The sequence below is a fragment of the Gorilla gorilla genome, chromosome X, assembly GCF_029281585.2.
Source record: "Gorilla gorilla gorilla isolate KB3781 chromosome X, NHGRI_mGorGor1-v2.1_pri, whole genome shotgun sequence".
NCBI lineage: Eukaryota > Metazoa > Chordata > Mammalia > Primates > Hominidae > Gorilla > Gorilla gorilla.
The window spans coordinates 95,929,385-95,946,585 of NC_073247.2; the positions used below are offsets into that span (position 1 = coordinate 95,929,385).

At 33.5% G+C, this 17,201-nt stretch overlaps 1 protein-coding gene across 6 annotated transcripts in view; it reads right to left on the reverse strand.

Annotated features, from left to right (window-relative positions):
- Window positions 1-17,201, reverse strand: part of RPS6KA6 (ribosomal protein S6 kinase A6) — a 126,984-nt gene that overhangs the window by 83,615 nt on the left and 26,168 nt on the right. For 4 of the 6 annotated variants that reach the window (XM_019018805.4, XM_055375425.2, XM_063703279.1 and 1 more), the window contains 4 exons: window positions 11,300-11,416; window positions 3,148-3,229; window positions 2,082-2,162; window positions 582-661 (listed from right to left, as the gene is read on the reverse strand). In XM_019018805.4, the coding sequence (XP_018874350.1) occupies window positions 582-661; window positions 2,082-2,162; window positions 3,148-3,229; window positions 11,300-11,416 (360 nt within the window). Of the gene's footprint in view, window positions 1-581; window positions 662-2,081; window positions 2,163-3,147; window positions 3,230-11,299; window positions 11,417-15,524; window positions 15,650-17,201 lie in introns of those variants that run through there. The other 2 variants (XM_055375426.2, XM_055375427.2) reach the window with 2 other exon arrangements.

The following is a 17,201-nucleotide window of genomic DNA, read 5'->3' on the forward strand; positions in this document are numbered from 1 at the left end:
TGTTAAGCCAGACAAAAAAAATGAATATACTATATGATTCCATTTATATAAACTCCTAGAAAGTACAAACCAAATAGTGACAGAAAGCAGATTCAGTAGGGTTAGGGCAGGAGGACGGCATCACAAAGGGACACAAGAAAACTTTCGGGAATGACAGATATGCTAATTATTCTTATTGTAATGATGGTTTCACAGTTATATACAAATGTAAAAACTTATAAAATTGTATACTTTAGTATGTACAGTTTATTGTATGTCAATTATACCTCCATAAAGCTATTTTAAAATGAATAAACACTACTCCCAGAGGTGTTTAGGTAGCTTGAGTAGCCAAAGTCCTAGGCTTGCCCGTATCTACTTTATCCAGTTATTCATATTGTTCTTTTGCCTAAGAAAATAATGAGTAGCACATTGAGATGATAGAAAATGCCATTAACAGGCACATTACCAAATACTATGCAATGAAACAGAGTAGTTACCATTTAAAATTTCAATAGGAAAAATGTAATTAGCGGAAGAACAAAAGTGATTTTTCTTAGTTTTGTTTCAAGAAAATACAGTAAAAATGTACAGATACTTACCTCTTTGGATAATCTTGTGAAAACATCTCCTCCCCTGAGAAAATCCAGTATTAAGTACAGTTTCCCTTCAGTCTGAAAGGCTAATTAAAAATTAGAATATAGTAACAGGATAATCTCAAAGGCTTAAAAAGCTTAGTATGCTTTTAAATTAATATATGTTTAGAATTTTACAGTATTTACTCACATGGTCCATTAATGGATAACATCTCAAAATTAAACCCAGTGTTTAATCCAGTGTAGAAATAGCTATAAACCCCTTCCCAGAACATAATCACCCTTGAATGTGGCTTTACACAGAACTTCTACCACCAAAAATTTCCTAATTTATGAAGCATGTTATACTGCAATTGCCTAAACTTAGCCTATCAAACCTACTGAAAATCTACAAATTCTATAAAGCTGAAGAAAAATGCCACTTCCTCTATTAAACTTTCCAGGATTTCCCCCTTTTCACATTTTTCAACAGCTTCCTCAACCTCTTCTTCATTGAAATTACTTGCTGCTACTTTTCAGATCTTATTATATTTATACCTCCTTAATAGTACTTATTCCATTTTGATTTATACAATTAATTTCTTTACATCTCTGTGTTCTCTATAGGTTATAAATTTCTTGAGGTCAAAAAGTGTTTCACTTCTATAGCCCACTGAATTTAATACAGTATTTTTGCACACAATAAGTGTTTACTGATGGACCTACTACAGATACGGGAAGGTCTTTAGATGTTACTTTTTTTATTCTATTAGTATAACAAGGAGTAAAAGAATAATGGGTGGAAATTTATTATGGGATTTTAATAGTGATAACTGGGTATATATTTTAATGTATTATTTGTCAAAATTACACTAAGAATAAAATCAACAGCTGCTACTTTTTTAAATATAGAAAAATGGAAGTGACAAAGTACACTATATCAGAGATAGATGGACAATAGATAAATAGATAGAGTTGATCTCAACCATATGTTAAATTAGGAATGGAGCCATGATTCAAATTCAGAAATGTCTAACTCCAAAGCTCATGTTCTTTCCATTACATCTACTGCTTCTTACTGGTAGTCCTCTCCCATTAAGTATAAAAAAATAACTCAAGTAGACTAACATAACTACATGGTCCTCTGGAATATAACCAGGAAACAGATAAGTGTGGTCATTATGAACAAGCAACTGAATGTTTTATGTAAATTATCACAATAGTTTATAGTCTAAGATTATGAAGTTACAGCCTAGCAAAGTACATAAATACTACCAGACAGGTAAGTGAAAAACACTATCTTGTTACTTTAAACAAGTTAATCAACTTAGAAAAATGAAGGACATATAACTAATAACTAAATACTGATATTTATTTCAGACAAATACATTTTACATAGCTGAATATACTAAGTCTAAAGTATTTATTTCCTGTTATAGTATTGTGTGAAAGGAAATCATAATTCTCTAATTCCATATTAATAAATAAGGATTAAAATAAATAAAAGAATAAAAAAAGATTACATACCATAGTGCAATTTGACAATAAATGGATGATTTACTTCCACCAGTATATCCCTCTCCATCTTTGTCCGAACTCTGTCTCGAACTAAAAATTACATAAAGGTACAATATATTACTCTCTTACATCATTTCAGTTAAGAGTCCATCAATAATTTACCAAACAACAAATATAAAAATACAAAACGTAACTTCCTAAATGCCGAAATTTGCAGTTTTCACATTCCTAGATAATGACCATATTCTCAGAAAGCAAAAATATTCATTACATCTAGAGACAGGTTAAGGTGGCATAAATAGGTATGTAGCTAATATGCATTTATTATGTGTTCATCTTTTGTTGTTGTTGTTGTTGAGACAGGGTATTGCTCTCTTGTCCAGGCTGGACTGCAGTGGCACAATCTCAGCTCACTGCAACCTCCACCTCCCAGGCTCAAGCAATCCTCCCATCTCAGCTTCCCGAGCAGCTGGAACTACAGGTGCATGCCACTACACCTGGCTCATTTTTGTAATTTTTGTAGAGACAGGATTTCACCAGGTTACTCAGGCTGGTCTTGAACTCCTGGGCTGGGCTCAAAGGTTCAGCCCACCTCAGCCTCTCAAACTGCTGGGATTATAGGTGTGAGCCACTATGCCCGGCCTATTAATCTCTTTTAATTGTTCAAATGAGTTTACTGATTAAAACTGATCATAAGTGGTATTTTTATCACACCCTAAAAGATAGTGTGTGCAAATGGTTGTGCTTTCTCAATATGTATATACTGACACAGATAGAAAAGGAAAAACCAAGAATCTTGAAAGAAAAGAATATATCCTAATTAAGTTAATAAGTTTAAATTAAATGAAAATATGTCACTTTTTCTAGCGTCAAATTTTTACGGGGGTGCACTCTCACTAAGTGTAGGCATGTGCCAATATCAAATCTAGTAATATTACCTACAGGCTAGAAAAACTGCCACAAATACCAATGTTAAAAATAGCTACATCTATTCACCTTATGCAAGTAATACACAGCATATTTCTTAAAATATGCTTTGTCAAATTCTATTTTAATAAACTTTCTAATTTTCTACCTTTTAAAGAGGCTTTTTTTAACACCTTCATTGCATAGAGCTGCCCAGCATCAGGACCGGTCTTCTTTCTAACAAGAAAAACCTAATAGAAAATTGAACAAAAAAAAAAAGGAAAATTCACATTTCTAGTCATTCTTGCTCTACACAAACACACCAGCATACACTTATATCCTTGCATTTTCTCTAATTTTATAAACATATGCCTTCCCATAGAGGGAAGGGAGACATAGTGAGAGATTTGTTGAAGGATGCAAAATTACCCTGATCTGATCCCCATACATTATACGTATTGAAACTTCACTATGTACCCCACGAATATGTACAACTATTTGTCAATTTAAAAAAATAAATGAAAAAAGTTATACCTTCTCCTATAAATTATTCTATAATTTACATTATTCTTTTCTCACTTTTCTTAGATTTAATTTAGTTTTTAATCAAAAAAACTGTTATGATTTAATAAATCATAATGCATATAAATACTACTATAGAAAGGAAAATTTTTAAAATAGATGACCTGGTCCTGAACTTTGAGAATTTTGTGATGTAAGAGATAAATAACATAATGAAAGACAAACTTGAGCTACATACCTACTTTTAAGACCCAGGCCCACTTTTTGTTACCTTAATAAAGAGCAAACAAATATTATGACCCTATATACCTTAATTAAATATGCTTTATTGCTAAAAAATGCTAATGATCATCTGAGTCTTCAGTGAGATATAATCTTATTGCTGGTGGAGGGTCTTGCCTCAATGTTGATGGCTGCTGAGTGATCAGGGTGGTGGCTGCTGAAGGTTAGGGTGGCTGTGGCAATTTCCTAAAATAAGACAGTGATGAAGTTTGTTGCACAGATTGACTTCCTTTCATGAAATAATTTTCTATAGAATTTGATGGTGTTTGATAGCATTTTATACACAGTAGAATCGCTTTCAAAAGTGAACTCAATCATCTCAAATCCTACCACTGCTTTATTAAAGAAGTCTACGTAATATTCTAAAGCCTTTACTGTCATTTCAACAATGTTCATAGCATCTTCACCAGAAGTAGATTTCACCTCAAAAAAACTATTTTCTTTGCTCATCCACAAGGAGCAACTCCTCATCCATTCAAGTTTTATCATGAGACTGCAGCACTTCCGTCACATCTTTAGTTCCACTTCTAATTCTAATTGTCTTGCTATTTCCACCACATTTTCAGTGATTTCCTCCAATGATGTCTTGAGCCCCTCCAAGTCATCCATAAGGGTTGGAATCAACTTCTTCCAAACTCCTGTTAATGTTGATATTTTGACTTCCTCCCATGAATCACAAATGTTCTTAATGACATCTAGAATAGCAAGTCCTTTCCAGAGGTTTTCAATTTGATTTGCCCAGATTCATCAGAGCAATCACCATCTACAGCAACTATAGCCTTACAAAATGTATTTCTTAAATAATAGGGCTTGAAAGTCAAAATTATTCTTTGTTTCATGGGCTGCAGAATGGATATTGTAATAGCAAGCATGAAAACAACATTAATCTCCTTGTACATCTCTATCAGGGCTCTTGAGTAACTAGGAGTATTGCCAATGAGCAGTAATATTCTGAGAAATGTCTTTTTTTTTCCCTGAACAGTAGGTCTCAACAGTGGGCTTAAAATACTTAGCACACCATGCTATAAACAGATGTGCTGTCATTCAGGCTTTGTTGTTCTATTTATAGAGCATAAGCATAGTAGATTTAACATAACTTTTAAGGGCCCTAGAATTTTTGGAATGGCAAATGAGCATTGGCTTCAACTTAAAAGTTCCAGGATCACTAGCTTCTATCAAGAGAGTCAGCCTGTCCTTCCAAGCTATGAAGCTAGGCGCTGACTTCGCTCTAGCTATGAAAGACTAGATGGCATCTTCTTCCAACAGAAGGCTGTTTCTTCTACAATTAAAACCTGTTGCTTAGTGTAACCACCTTCAAGAGTTACTTTAGCTAGATCTTCTGACTAACCTGCTACAGCTTTTACATCAGCATCTGTAGCATTACCTTACACTTTTATGTTACGAAAATGGCTTCTTTCCTTTTTCTCTTCAGACTTTTCTTGTGCAGCTTCCTCACCTCTCTCAGCTTTCACAGAATTAAAGAGAGCTAGGGAATTGCTCTAGATTAGACTTTGGCTAGAGGGAGTGTTGTGGCTGCTTTGATCTTCTATTTAGACCACTAAAACTTTCTCCATATCAGTAATAAGGCTGTTTCACTTTCTTATTATTTATATGTTCACTGGAGTAGCAATTTTAATTTCTTTCAAGAACATTCCTTTGCATTCACAACTTGGCTGTTTGGCACAAGAACCTTAGCTTTCAGCCTACCTCAGATTTTGACATGCCTTCCTCACCAAGCTTAATAATTTGTAGCTTTTGATTTAAAGTGACAAATGCAGAACACTTCCCTTCCCTTGAACACTCCAAGGCCACTGTAGAGTTATTACTTAGACCAATTTCAATATTCTTGCAGGTCAGGGAATAGAGGGGCCCAAGGAGACAGAGAGAGATGGGGAAACAGCTGGTCAGTAAAATAGCCAGAACACACACACCAGTTATCAATGAAGCTCACTGTCTTATGTGTGCGTGGTTCATGGCACCCAGAAACAATGACAACACTAACATCAAAGATCACAGACCACAAAGAACCATAACAGATATAACAGTAAGGAAAACATTTGAAACACTGCAAGAATTACCAAAATATGAGACACGGACTATATAGAGAATATATATATAGGATATATATATATAGAGGATATATACAGGATATATAGAGAGAGGATATATAGAGAGGATATATATAGAGAGAGGATAGATATATAGAGGATATATAGAGGATAGATATATATAGGATAGATATATATAGGATAGATATATATATATGATATATAGATATATATAGATATATATAGGATATATATAGATATATATAGATATATATAGGATATATATAGATATATAGGATATATAGATATATAGGATATATATAGATATATAGGATATATAGATATATATAGGATATATATAGATATATAGGATATATAGGATATATATAGATATATAGGATATATAGATATATATAAGATATATAGGATATATAGATATATATAGGATATATATAGATATATAGGATATATAGATATATAGGATATATATAGATATATAGGATATATAGATATATATAGGATATATATAGATATAGATATGTACGATATATAGAGGTATAGATATATAGGATATATATAGAGATATAGATATATAGATATATAGAGAGATATAGATATATAGGATATATATAGATATGTATATACACACACACATATACATATATATACACACATACGTATCTGTGAAGCGCAATGAAGTGAAGGATATCTGTGAAGTGCAATGAAGGGAAGCATAATAAAAATAAGTATAGCTGCATCAAGAAGATGATGTCAATGTGGCAAATATACATTTGCCTAAATTCAATTATTTGCTGGAAAGCTCAGATTCTACCATTGACAAAAAGAGTATCAGTTGTTTTTCTATGAACAGGCTCACTCCATTCATTTTTGAGAAAACACCTACGAAATAAGCATATTTAGGTAACCATAGTTTATTGTCCTTTCAAGGAAAAGTGGTGATCCATAAAAACAGTGGTTGGTTCAGCTCACAACTCAAAAAATTTGCACAAGTCCTCTGCCTTGAGACAACCATTCTATTTTGTTATGTGGCTAAGGGGCTTCACGTGTACTTCCTATTTCATCGCATATTATTCAAAAGAAGGGTATTCAAGGATTGAGATTTAATAAATGTAATAATTGTTAATGTCTCATCAAGGACATTCTTAAACTGTATATGTAAGAAAATGAAGACTACAATGACTACTGGTACCATTTGAAGTCACTGTCTTGATTGGCCAACATGCCAGCAGTTGTACAAATAATATCTTAGGATGACTGTGAAGTAGCTTTGACTTGAGGACTCCCTGAAAAGTCTTGGGATTGTCCAGGGGTACGGAGACCACAATTTCAGAACCACTCTTACAAAACATAGCCCTTAGTGGGATTGTAAAGAATGGAATATGAAGAGTGAGAAGAGGCAAGCAAGGAAGAAAGAAAGAGTCTAGGCTTTCTGAAGACACTGTTGCATAAAGGAGCCACTTTTTTCCCCTAGTTCTTCTAATATTCACTAGTATCCCAATATGGCATTTAATAGGATCCATCATTCGCAGTCTAGAGAAGTAACCTGTTTAACATCTGATCTGTTTTTTCTTTTTTTTTCAGGTCTTATGAGTGACTTTCCTAGCATGAGAAAATATCGTATCTCACTGCCCCCTTCCCAAAATCAACTACAAAAGTAGTTCTTTTTCCACCCCATTCTTATCTATTGCCTAACATTTCTCAACCTTCCCAAGGCTATGTTTATTGATTTTTACTATTATAATGTCCTTTTTTGTCATCTGAAACTCTCCCTCCTCCTTCCACCTCACTTTCTTCAGGTTCTGCACCATTCCAAAAGCTTGACAGTAGTAACAACCTAACTTGAAATAAGGTGATAGATAATGTACTTATCTGTGATCTATTTCTTTTTTCCTAAATCATCCTTGAAAAATTTCCCTATCCTGGTATAATAAAGTTGTGCTGTATCACCTTATCTTCCCATATATGTACTCATTAGTTATTCAATCAACAAATTAACAGTCATTAAGCACATATTCTGTATCAGACACTGTGCTGGACACTGGGGGATACAGAAATAAACTGTGAACTTGAGGACAGAGAAATTTGTCAGAAACATCATGCCCTTTAAAGAAACAGATACAAGTACGCCATGGGCTAAATTATGTCCCCTCAAAGTTAATATGCTAAAGTCCTAACTCCCAGTACCTCGGAACATGACTGTATTTGAGGATAGGGTGCTTAAAGAAATAATTAAAGTAAAAAAGTTGTTGCATGGCTTCAAACTCGTGGACCTAAAAACGTATCTATATTGATAAGAGGCTTCTTTTCAGTCACCCTAATCCAATAATGGGAAATTGTCCAAAAGAATGGGTGAGTTACTCCAATATACTTTTCTCTCAATCACATGGACGTTTATATTTTCCTATAAGAATATTCAGTAACTGCAGTGAACTAGAAGATCACACATATTTAAACCCTGTTTGAAGAGAAAGAACCAACTTCAGGAAATTTTAAGATGTAAGCATATGTTTTTAAAAACTATCACTTGAGAGTTGATCACTTATTTAAGAGTACAAGTATTTGATATTTTCAAAAATTCATTTTTAAGTCCTGTACTTAAAGTCTTTACTATCACAAAAGCAAAAGTATTTTTTTATAATCCACAAATATTAAAATGTATGTTTTATATAAATATTATTTGGCACATGATATATAAGGACAACTAATCAGACAATTTCAAAGGTATTTTCATGTGTTTAATTGTGTTTTAAAATAATTAATGTAAGTTGTTTAGTATACCTTTCAACCCATACATTAATGATCATTAATAGCATTATACTTGGTGTGCTTAGGACAGAATTGTATATGCACCTTTCATGATAATAATGCATGCTTCCTTAAACTACAATTTTAAGTTGACTTTAGCAGGGTTCCGCCACTGTTAAATAGACAATAAAAACATTTAATGTTATAAGGCTTTATATGGGCTAAAATCCCATTTACTGCATTTTAACAACGGAACTTTTGAAGAAAAACTTAAGACTCTGCAGCTCAAAGTCTCTTGGAATTGCTCCTACACTTATCTGATTCACAGCCTTGGCCAAATTCCTGAATAGGTTCAGCATATAACAAGTCACACCTACACAATGCCTACGCAAATGATGTAACACTGACAAGCAAGTATGTTCATATCCTAGGGGGAAAAAAAGCCACCTCCTTAATATTTCTTTGGTTGATGAACTACATAAAGATCACTATTTTGTACTTTAATATTAGGAATTAAAAGGTTTCAATGATATTCTTCTTAAAACTAAATCCCAGCACAGACAAAGCTGAGATTTCCCTGAATTTAAGCACTACATTGACAACTTTTCAGCATGTTGCTATATTTAACATGATGTTATTGAATATATTTCATTATGTTATACAGTATTTTCTTTACGAAAACCCATGAGGGAAATTTCTCTGGTCTGTTTAATCCGTTTCCACCTTTAAAATACTGTCAATTATAATACACTCAAATATATTAGCTTCTTTATAATGGCTGCTAGAAAACTTAAGTCTAATTTTTGACCTACTAGAAAAGGACTTACAGACCCTTATGTCATGCTTTTGTGAACAGAGTGTACTCCTGGCTTCATCTAATCTTTCCTGCTCTGAGCTTTCTGTTTCCATCACCTTCACTACTTATTTTTAATTTTATTTAATATTCATCTATGAAAGCCTTAAATCCTTTCTGGAACAAAGCTGGAGATAAACAAAAGCATATATGAGTAAATACATACATCAAAAGACAAAGCAGGTAATTTTAATAGCTTGAAATGTTTGCCTGGTGACATTTTATTTAAGTCAAATATTTAAGCCTTTATACATCTGGAATATAAAATAACTTCATCTCTGTTCTTCTAAAATTAACACCATAAAAATAGCTATAAAGTGCAAAATAGCTAAAAGAATATTACACTTTTAGAAACTTTAAAATAAAGTTGTATATAATATACATGCCTACTCTACAGATCAGTTCTATAAACACTCCCCACCAACATCATCATCACCACCACCACCACCACCACCACCAATCTATTAACAGTTCCTTCTAGTTTTTCTCTCCTCAGAACACTGTTCAAGTCCTATCTCCCTGTCTTATATATCTCCTGTACCAATTCACTGCCAAGCCATAATTCATCTCAGTTTGTCTTTTTTGTGTCCTGAAAATGTTTCTTTATATTTCACGTTATATTCTATAATGCATAAATATCAGGTTACTTTAAGATGACATCTATTTTATAGTCACTAATACTGCTTATACATTGTTGTGAACACACTGAGCATTCAATAAATGTCTTTCCTTGGGAGGCTAACGTGGGAAGATCACTTAAGGCTAGGAGTTCGAGACCAGCATGAGCAACACAGCAAAACCTTGTGTCCAGAAATTTTTTTTTTAATTAGCTGGGTGTGGTGGTGCACACCTGTAGTATCAGCTCCTTGAGAAGCTGGGGATGGAGGATCACTTGAGCCCAGGAGATCAAGGCTACAGTGAACTACAATCATGCAACTGCACTACAGCCTGGGTGACAGAGCAAGACCCCATTTCTAAAACCCAATAAAATAAAAATGTCTTTATTTTAAAATGTTCCAGAGCACTATAAATAACCTATGCTCAATTGCCTTATTTTTCCCCTTTAAAACTAAATCTCAGCCACTTGAAATTAGTAGTTTCTCTTTATCTTTCTCCCCTTAAATTGCGGTTTTTCTAAATTGCTGTTTTTCTAAAGGCTGTTACTATGTGTATGCAATAATTTTCATGTATTAGATGTTAGGTATATAAAGGTCAGGAACCAGACCTATACACTTCTTTCCTAAAACCATGTTATTAAGTGCTTAATAAACAACTTTAGTAATGACTATAATAGTTATTCTTACTCAATTTTGCTTTCTGCCTTGAAATGTAAGCTCTCTGAAGACTTAAATTTCACATAAACCACATATCACCCAGTAACTACCCTTGTTCTACTTTACGCACCCTTGTTCTACTTTAACAGATGACAGACGAATTCATACATGAATTGAGACATAAATTCTGATTTCTGTGTCATAGCTAACAAATGTAGATTAAATCACCAGGAGAAAACAAGCTGTATTCATGCCAGCATGGGAACAAGGAGATAGGAATACCATTTTTTACAAAAATCAAGCTACTTTGATTTAGGCAGCTAATAAAGAATATGCTATATTTTTCCCTCGAGAAATCAGTAAGCCTAGGGAATTGGAAAACCTTGTTACAGAGAAGTACAAAGAAATGGTAATAAAAGTACAACAGCAATGAAAGGAATAAAATTAAAGAATTACCTTTGTGAGCATCCATTCAGAAGTTTAGAAACGACTCATTAATCAGATTTCTACGTATGTGTTCACTTTTTTTGCTAAATGTTTAGAAGGGGAACAAATGGGGAAAAAATTATTCATTACCTTTCCAAATGACCCCTGACCAAGAACCTTGAGCAACTCAAACTGTGCAGGATCTGCTTTCTCATAGCCTTCCTTAACATGATGAGTAATAGGGATTTCTTTAACAACTCCTTCATCCTGTAAAAAGAAATCCAAACAATACTTGAATCCATTTTCAACATCTTCTGATTAGTTCCATTTAAAATCAGAAGTCATAATAGAAATAATATACCCAACTCCCTCAATGTAGCAGAGAGTTTTATGGGCTACCAGTATCCTTATTTCCCTGTTTTCTAACACATACAGCACATACAGATGCACTACCACCACCTTCCCTACTACATAATTTCATGTAAATAAAATGTAAGAAGAAATCTATGCTTCAGCCTTCCCTTCCAGCTTGGTAGCAATATAATAAAATTGTTAACAACAGTCTCAAGACCCTTCAATGGACTGTGACTAATGAGGTAGAGGCAGGAAAAGTCAAAATAAAACCTTGTAAAGTGTGGGGCATGACCAAAAAACGTGACCTCAAGAGCTTTTTTAAATAGTATTTCACTATACTATTTTAAATGTTTAAATGGCCAACTAACCACATCAATGAAAAAGAAACTGGCAAAGACCAACAAAATCTGCAGAGCCCCAACAAATGTTTCCAGGCTATGGTCCGTTTACTGAAATTTTATACATAAATTATATGCCAGATTTCGTACCACCTGGGTGAAGCAGAAAGAAAGCCACCCAGTGAGTGGTTCCTCCCCTTGATGCAGGACTCCACTCAGCTGTGATGACTACATTCAAGTGAGCTGTAATTAATTCTAGTGCCTACAGAAGCACAATAGCTAGGATGACAGATGTATATCACAAAATAACAGAGTTGGAAGGGATAACTTATCTAACTCTCTGACTGTATAAAGAAGAAAACTAAGACCCACAGAATTTAACTTTACATGACTACTTAATCACAATGTCTATAAATCTTGGTAGCATTCCATTATAGCATACTAATTTTAGCCTGGATGCCAAGAATGTTCTCAATCTATTCACTCTTCAATTAACTGATTAGTCAATGGTGATTGAAGCCAAAGTGAACAAGAGTATGGTCCCAAATGAGCTAGACTTCATGGCAGCTAAAATAACTTCCATGGAATATAGGTAGTCAGGCATTCACTATCTCAAGGGGGGTACCTAGGCAAAGAAATTTTAATTGTAGGTGTTAGGAACCACCAGCAAATCAACAAGAAATGAAGAATAACTGATTTTGAAAGTATATCAGATGTTTCTTATACATCAAAATAGTATTTCGCCAGACCCTTTTAAATAGTGATGGTAATTTATAAATGTTTACTGAAAATAAAAATTAAATTAAAATCAATCTGCTATGCAAGTGAATTTCCCTATTTGAAAGAGGTCCTTTTTTAAAAAAGTAAACAACCTTTTTTAATGCAAATATATACGCTTTGTAGCTGACATTTGGGGACTATATTAAAGTATAATATATCTGTATGCACCTATAAGCTAAGAAACCTTGGCTAAATCACAAATCACTCTCTCCTTCAGTTTTCTCACATGACAAAGGGGTTTTGTTAGATGGGTCTCTAAGGTCCCCTCAATGTCTGTGATTCTATATTGAACACAATATAATATTTTTATGTTCAAGAAGGTACTTCAGGTCCCTGCTTATGTTTAGATTATCACTATAAGTATGGATCATATTGGCATCAGTTTTTTTAGAAGTGTTCAGAGTTAGGAAACAAATTGTACTATAGTTAGTTTCACCAAACCTACGCAGGTTTTCCAAATGAAAATGTTTGTCCAATGCCCTTTTACCTTTTATTAATAATGCACACATGCCCATCCTCTAAAATGCAATGCCTTTCAATTTTCAGCAGCAGTACTCTAAAAAGCTCCCAATATGAAAATGCAACTAGATGAGAAAAATCACTTTTCCCAGGAGACAGCCAACGTAAAATGTTACACTGTGTCTGAACAACTAATTACCATGTCTTTCTTTCCCACTGGACTGTGGGCTTCTTAAATGTAGGTATTACACCACATTGATCTCTTTATTCCTAATGCTTAGCACAATACTTTTTTGATCTCATGAGAGCAGAAAGACAAAGAAATCTGCTCAATATTATAAAAGAAACAGGAAAAAATATATACTTTTTAAAATGAAGATAGTGCTTACCACCAAAAAATAGGGCAACTGTGAGATGATGGATGTTAATTTGCTTAACAATCATAATAATTTTACAATGTATATGAAAACATCCCATTGTACACCTTAAATATATACAATAGAAAATAAAGATTTTAAAGGTAAAATTAAACAATAAGAAATCTCAAAATTATTCTTAAATACAGTCTACAAAACAAAAAATATATATACCCACGATTTCTTTTTTTAAATATATAAAGGAAATAAGGAAACAGGATTCATTCTGGCTAATGAAATTGTGTCAGCTTTGAATATAACCAACTTTGTGATAACAATATTTCTAAATAAAATAAGCATATCTTCCCATACACTGTGAAGAATATAAACTTCTTCCATATTATCCATTGTCAGTATTTTTATTACACTGTGCTGAGTATGTGTTGTACTCAACACAAATAAAGGACACAATAACCCCTGAATATTAACCTAATGCTTAGCCATTTGCCTTTTTAAATAAAGACATATGTTCCTAGGCCAACAACTACCACATATTATATCACCAAATTATGACTACTGTGCCTTTACACAGACAATTTGTAATGCCCTGGTTGCCCATAAGAATCACCTGTAGAAGAAATATTTATTTACTGCACTTGTTTGGGTCCCACCCTCAGAGATTGTGGTTCAGTAGAACTACAGGAAAACGTAAGCATGTGTATTTTTTAAGCCTCCCCAGTTGATTCGGACACATGGCCAGGATTGAAAAACAATATCTGGGTGCTTCTAAGATTTATAGTTATATAGATATATAATAGATATACACACAAATACATACACATATGTGCATACATGCGTGCACACACATATACACGTGTGTGTATGTGTTTACATATAGCTACTTATTACTTTTATCATTTCCACGCCACTAGCTCTTTTTTACTCTCAAAGTATGTGATACCCTCCTGTGTCACCATTTCCAGTACTTATTCTGTCTTTTTCTATCTGCTCCCTGCCCCATTCTTGTCTATTGCCTAAACTTTCTCAGCCATCCCAAGGCTATGTTTATTGATTTTTACTATTATAATGTCCCTTTTTGTCAACTGAAACCCTCTTTCTTCCCTCCACCTCCCTTTCTTCAGGTTCTGCACCATTTCAAAAGCTTGATAGTAGCAACAATCTAGCCTGAAATAGGTGGTAATGTACTTATAAGTGATTTATTTCTTTTTTCCTGAGAGTAAATCATCCTTAAAAAAATTCCCTATCCTGGTATGATAAAGTTGTGCTATATCACCTTATCTTCCCATATATGCACTCTTATTATTCACCCAGCAAATCAACATTCATTAAGCACACATCCTATTATCAGACACTGTGCTGCACACTGGGGATACAGAAATAAACTGTGAATTTGAGGATAGAGAACTCTGTCAGAAACATCACATCCGTCAAAGAAACAAAAAGCTACAAGTATGCTATGGGCTAAATTATGTCCCCTAACAGTTAATATGTTAAAGTCCTAACTCCCAGTACCTCAGAACATGACTGTATTTAGGGATAGGGCCCTTAAAGAAGTAATTAAGGTAAAATGAGGCCATATGGGTGGGTTCTAATCCAATATGACTGACATCCTTATTTGAGGAGGAAATTAGAATACCTACATCTACAGAGGAATGACCACGTAAAGGCACAGGGAGAAGACTCATCTATAAGCTAAGGAAAGAGGATTCAGAAAAACCAACCCTGCCAACACCTTGATCTCAATCTTATAGAATGCAGCATCTTGGGAAAATAAATTTCTGCTGTTTAAGCCACCCATCTGTGGTTATTTGGTTAGGGTAGCCCTAGCAAACTATACATGGTACATAATCTTAGCTGATCTTTGAAAATAATGTTGCTACTGTGAAATGAAGATTTAATAACCTCTAAATAAGGACCCCTAGTCTTTCTACATCAAATAAAAAATCTGAATCTGAGGCCAGGATGACTATTAATTAGGTTTTATTATTTTTTTGCAACCATAAAGTAATCAGTGATATACAGAAAAAGTATGAAGGCTCAACCACAACCAAAATAGTATGTTCTGACCTCTATAATCTGTGATCATCTTTTTAATCCAGAGGGCCAACAGTGCTGTAACACTGGGAAAACACACTGTTAAAGTACAAAATGAACTGTCAAATCTACTATTGCTCCATTCATTTGATAACTGATTTGTTTAGGAAGATGGAATCACCTGTTAATTGAAAAGAGAAAAAGCTGATGACAACCTAATAGCAATATACTATTATAACTCAATTACAGCAGTTTTCATATGACTGTGGAACTAACCTCCAGAAAACAAATCAAAACAAAAGAAGTATTTTTAAAGCCTGAACTTGTTCGTTTTTTATTTAATAATAAAACATTCATCTATTCAAACATCAGCTTTATCTGTAGGTACACAGGCCAGTTTAGTGAAAAGATCACCCTAAAAATCCAAGAATCATTTAGTTGTGGATTTGCTGAAACATATATGCAAAGACCCAGAAGAGCAGCTCAATATACCCTTCTCATTCAGTGAATAATATGGGGTCATTGAAAACCATGTCAAATATTAGTGTGCTTTGAAAGAAAGCTAAGTGTAATACCAATATAAATGCCAAAATGCCATGAGGGTGAACTAAGCACATCAAAATTATGTACACAATGGAAGGTATCTGCAGAACACTTAGTTTTGTAAAAGTCTGCATTATGACTGAAAACCAAAGAATGCCGGCAAACTAGTTCCCACTTGGTTTGGTTTATTCTACTTACGAGGGTCAGCTCCTTAGTTCCCTCATCTACAAATTGGCAGTAATACTTACTCTATTTCAGATCTCAGTTATAAGGATCAACTGAGAACTTTGAAAACCACAAAACATCCATAAAAATTGAAGTTACTGAACTTATTTGTACAGATGTTCCTGGACTTATGACAGTGTTGTCCCCATAAACCTATTGTAAGTTGAAAATTCACTTTCAACTTACAGTGAGTTTATCCAAACTTAATCCTATTGTAAGTTGAGGAACATACTGAATATCACTTTTGCACCACTATAAAGTTGAAACTCATAAGTTGAACCATCCTGAGTCAGATACTCTCTGTAGTACTTATCTTTGCATACCTGATGGTGCAGCATAACTCGACTTTATAGTGGCTGACCAACATTTTTTAGTTGAACAATAATTATTCATCTGAGAGTTTTGCATATCTGTAGGACAAAGGTTCCAGTTTTTTAAGTAACTGAATAGAAATTAGAAGTAAACATCAGCATTGCAAGAGAAAAAATACTGAAGCATACTAAGGCTAAATGTGCATCAGAATAGAAAGACAAATAGAGGAAAAAAAATCCACCATACAGAAAGCAGACATTCTCAGCTTGAAATAGCTCCTACCTGTGGTTCCACTGAGTCTAAGTAAAACACACTTGTAAAAAAGTATTTTTGAAAGAATTCTTAAGAGACATCTGTCAAGAATGGTTTTTAAAATAAGAAATTCAGGGCTTAAAAAAATCAGGATATTCAGCATTGTTTTTCAAAATATACATTTTCAGTTCACTATGACATTTACATCTCTGCATAATAAAAATATAAATCACTTTAGAGACTAAACATGTTGCTGACCTTGCACTAATGTAATCAACAAAGAATCTAATTGCTAACTGAATATTCTTTGAAATTTTTAAGATATTGATAGCATTAAAAATATGTATTTTATTTCAGAAAAAACAGATACTGGGTAGA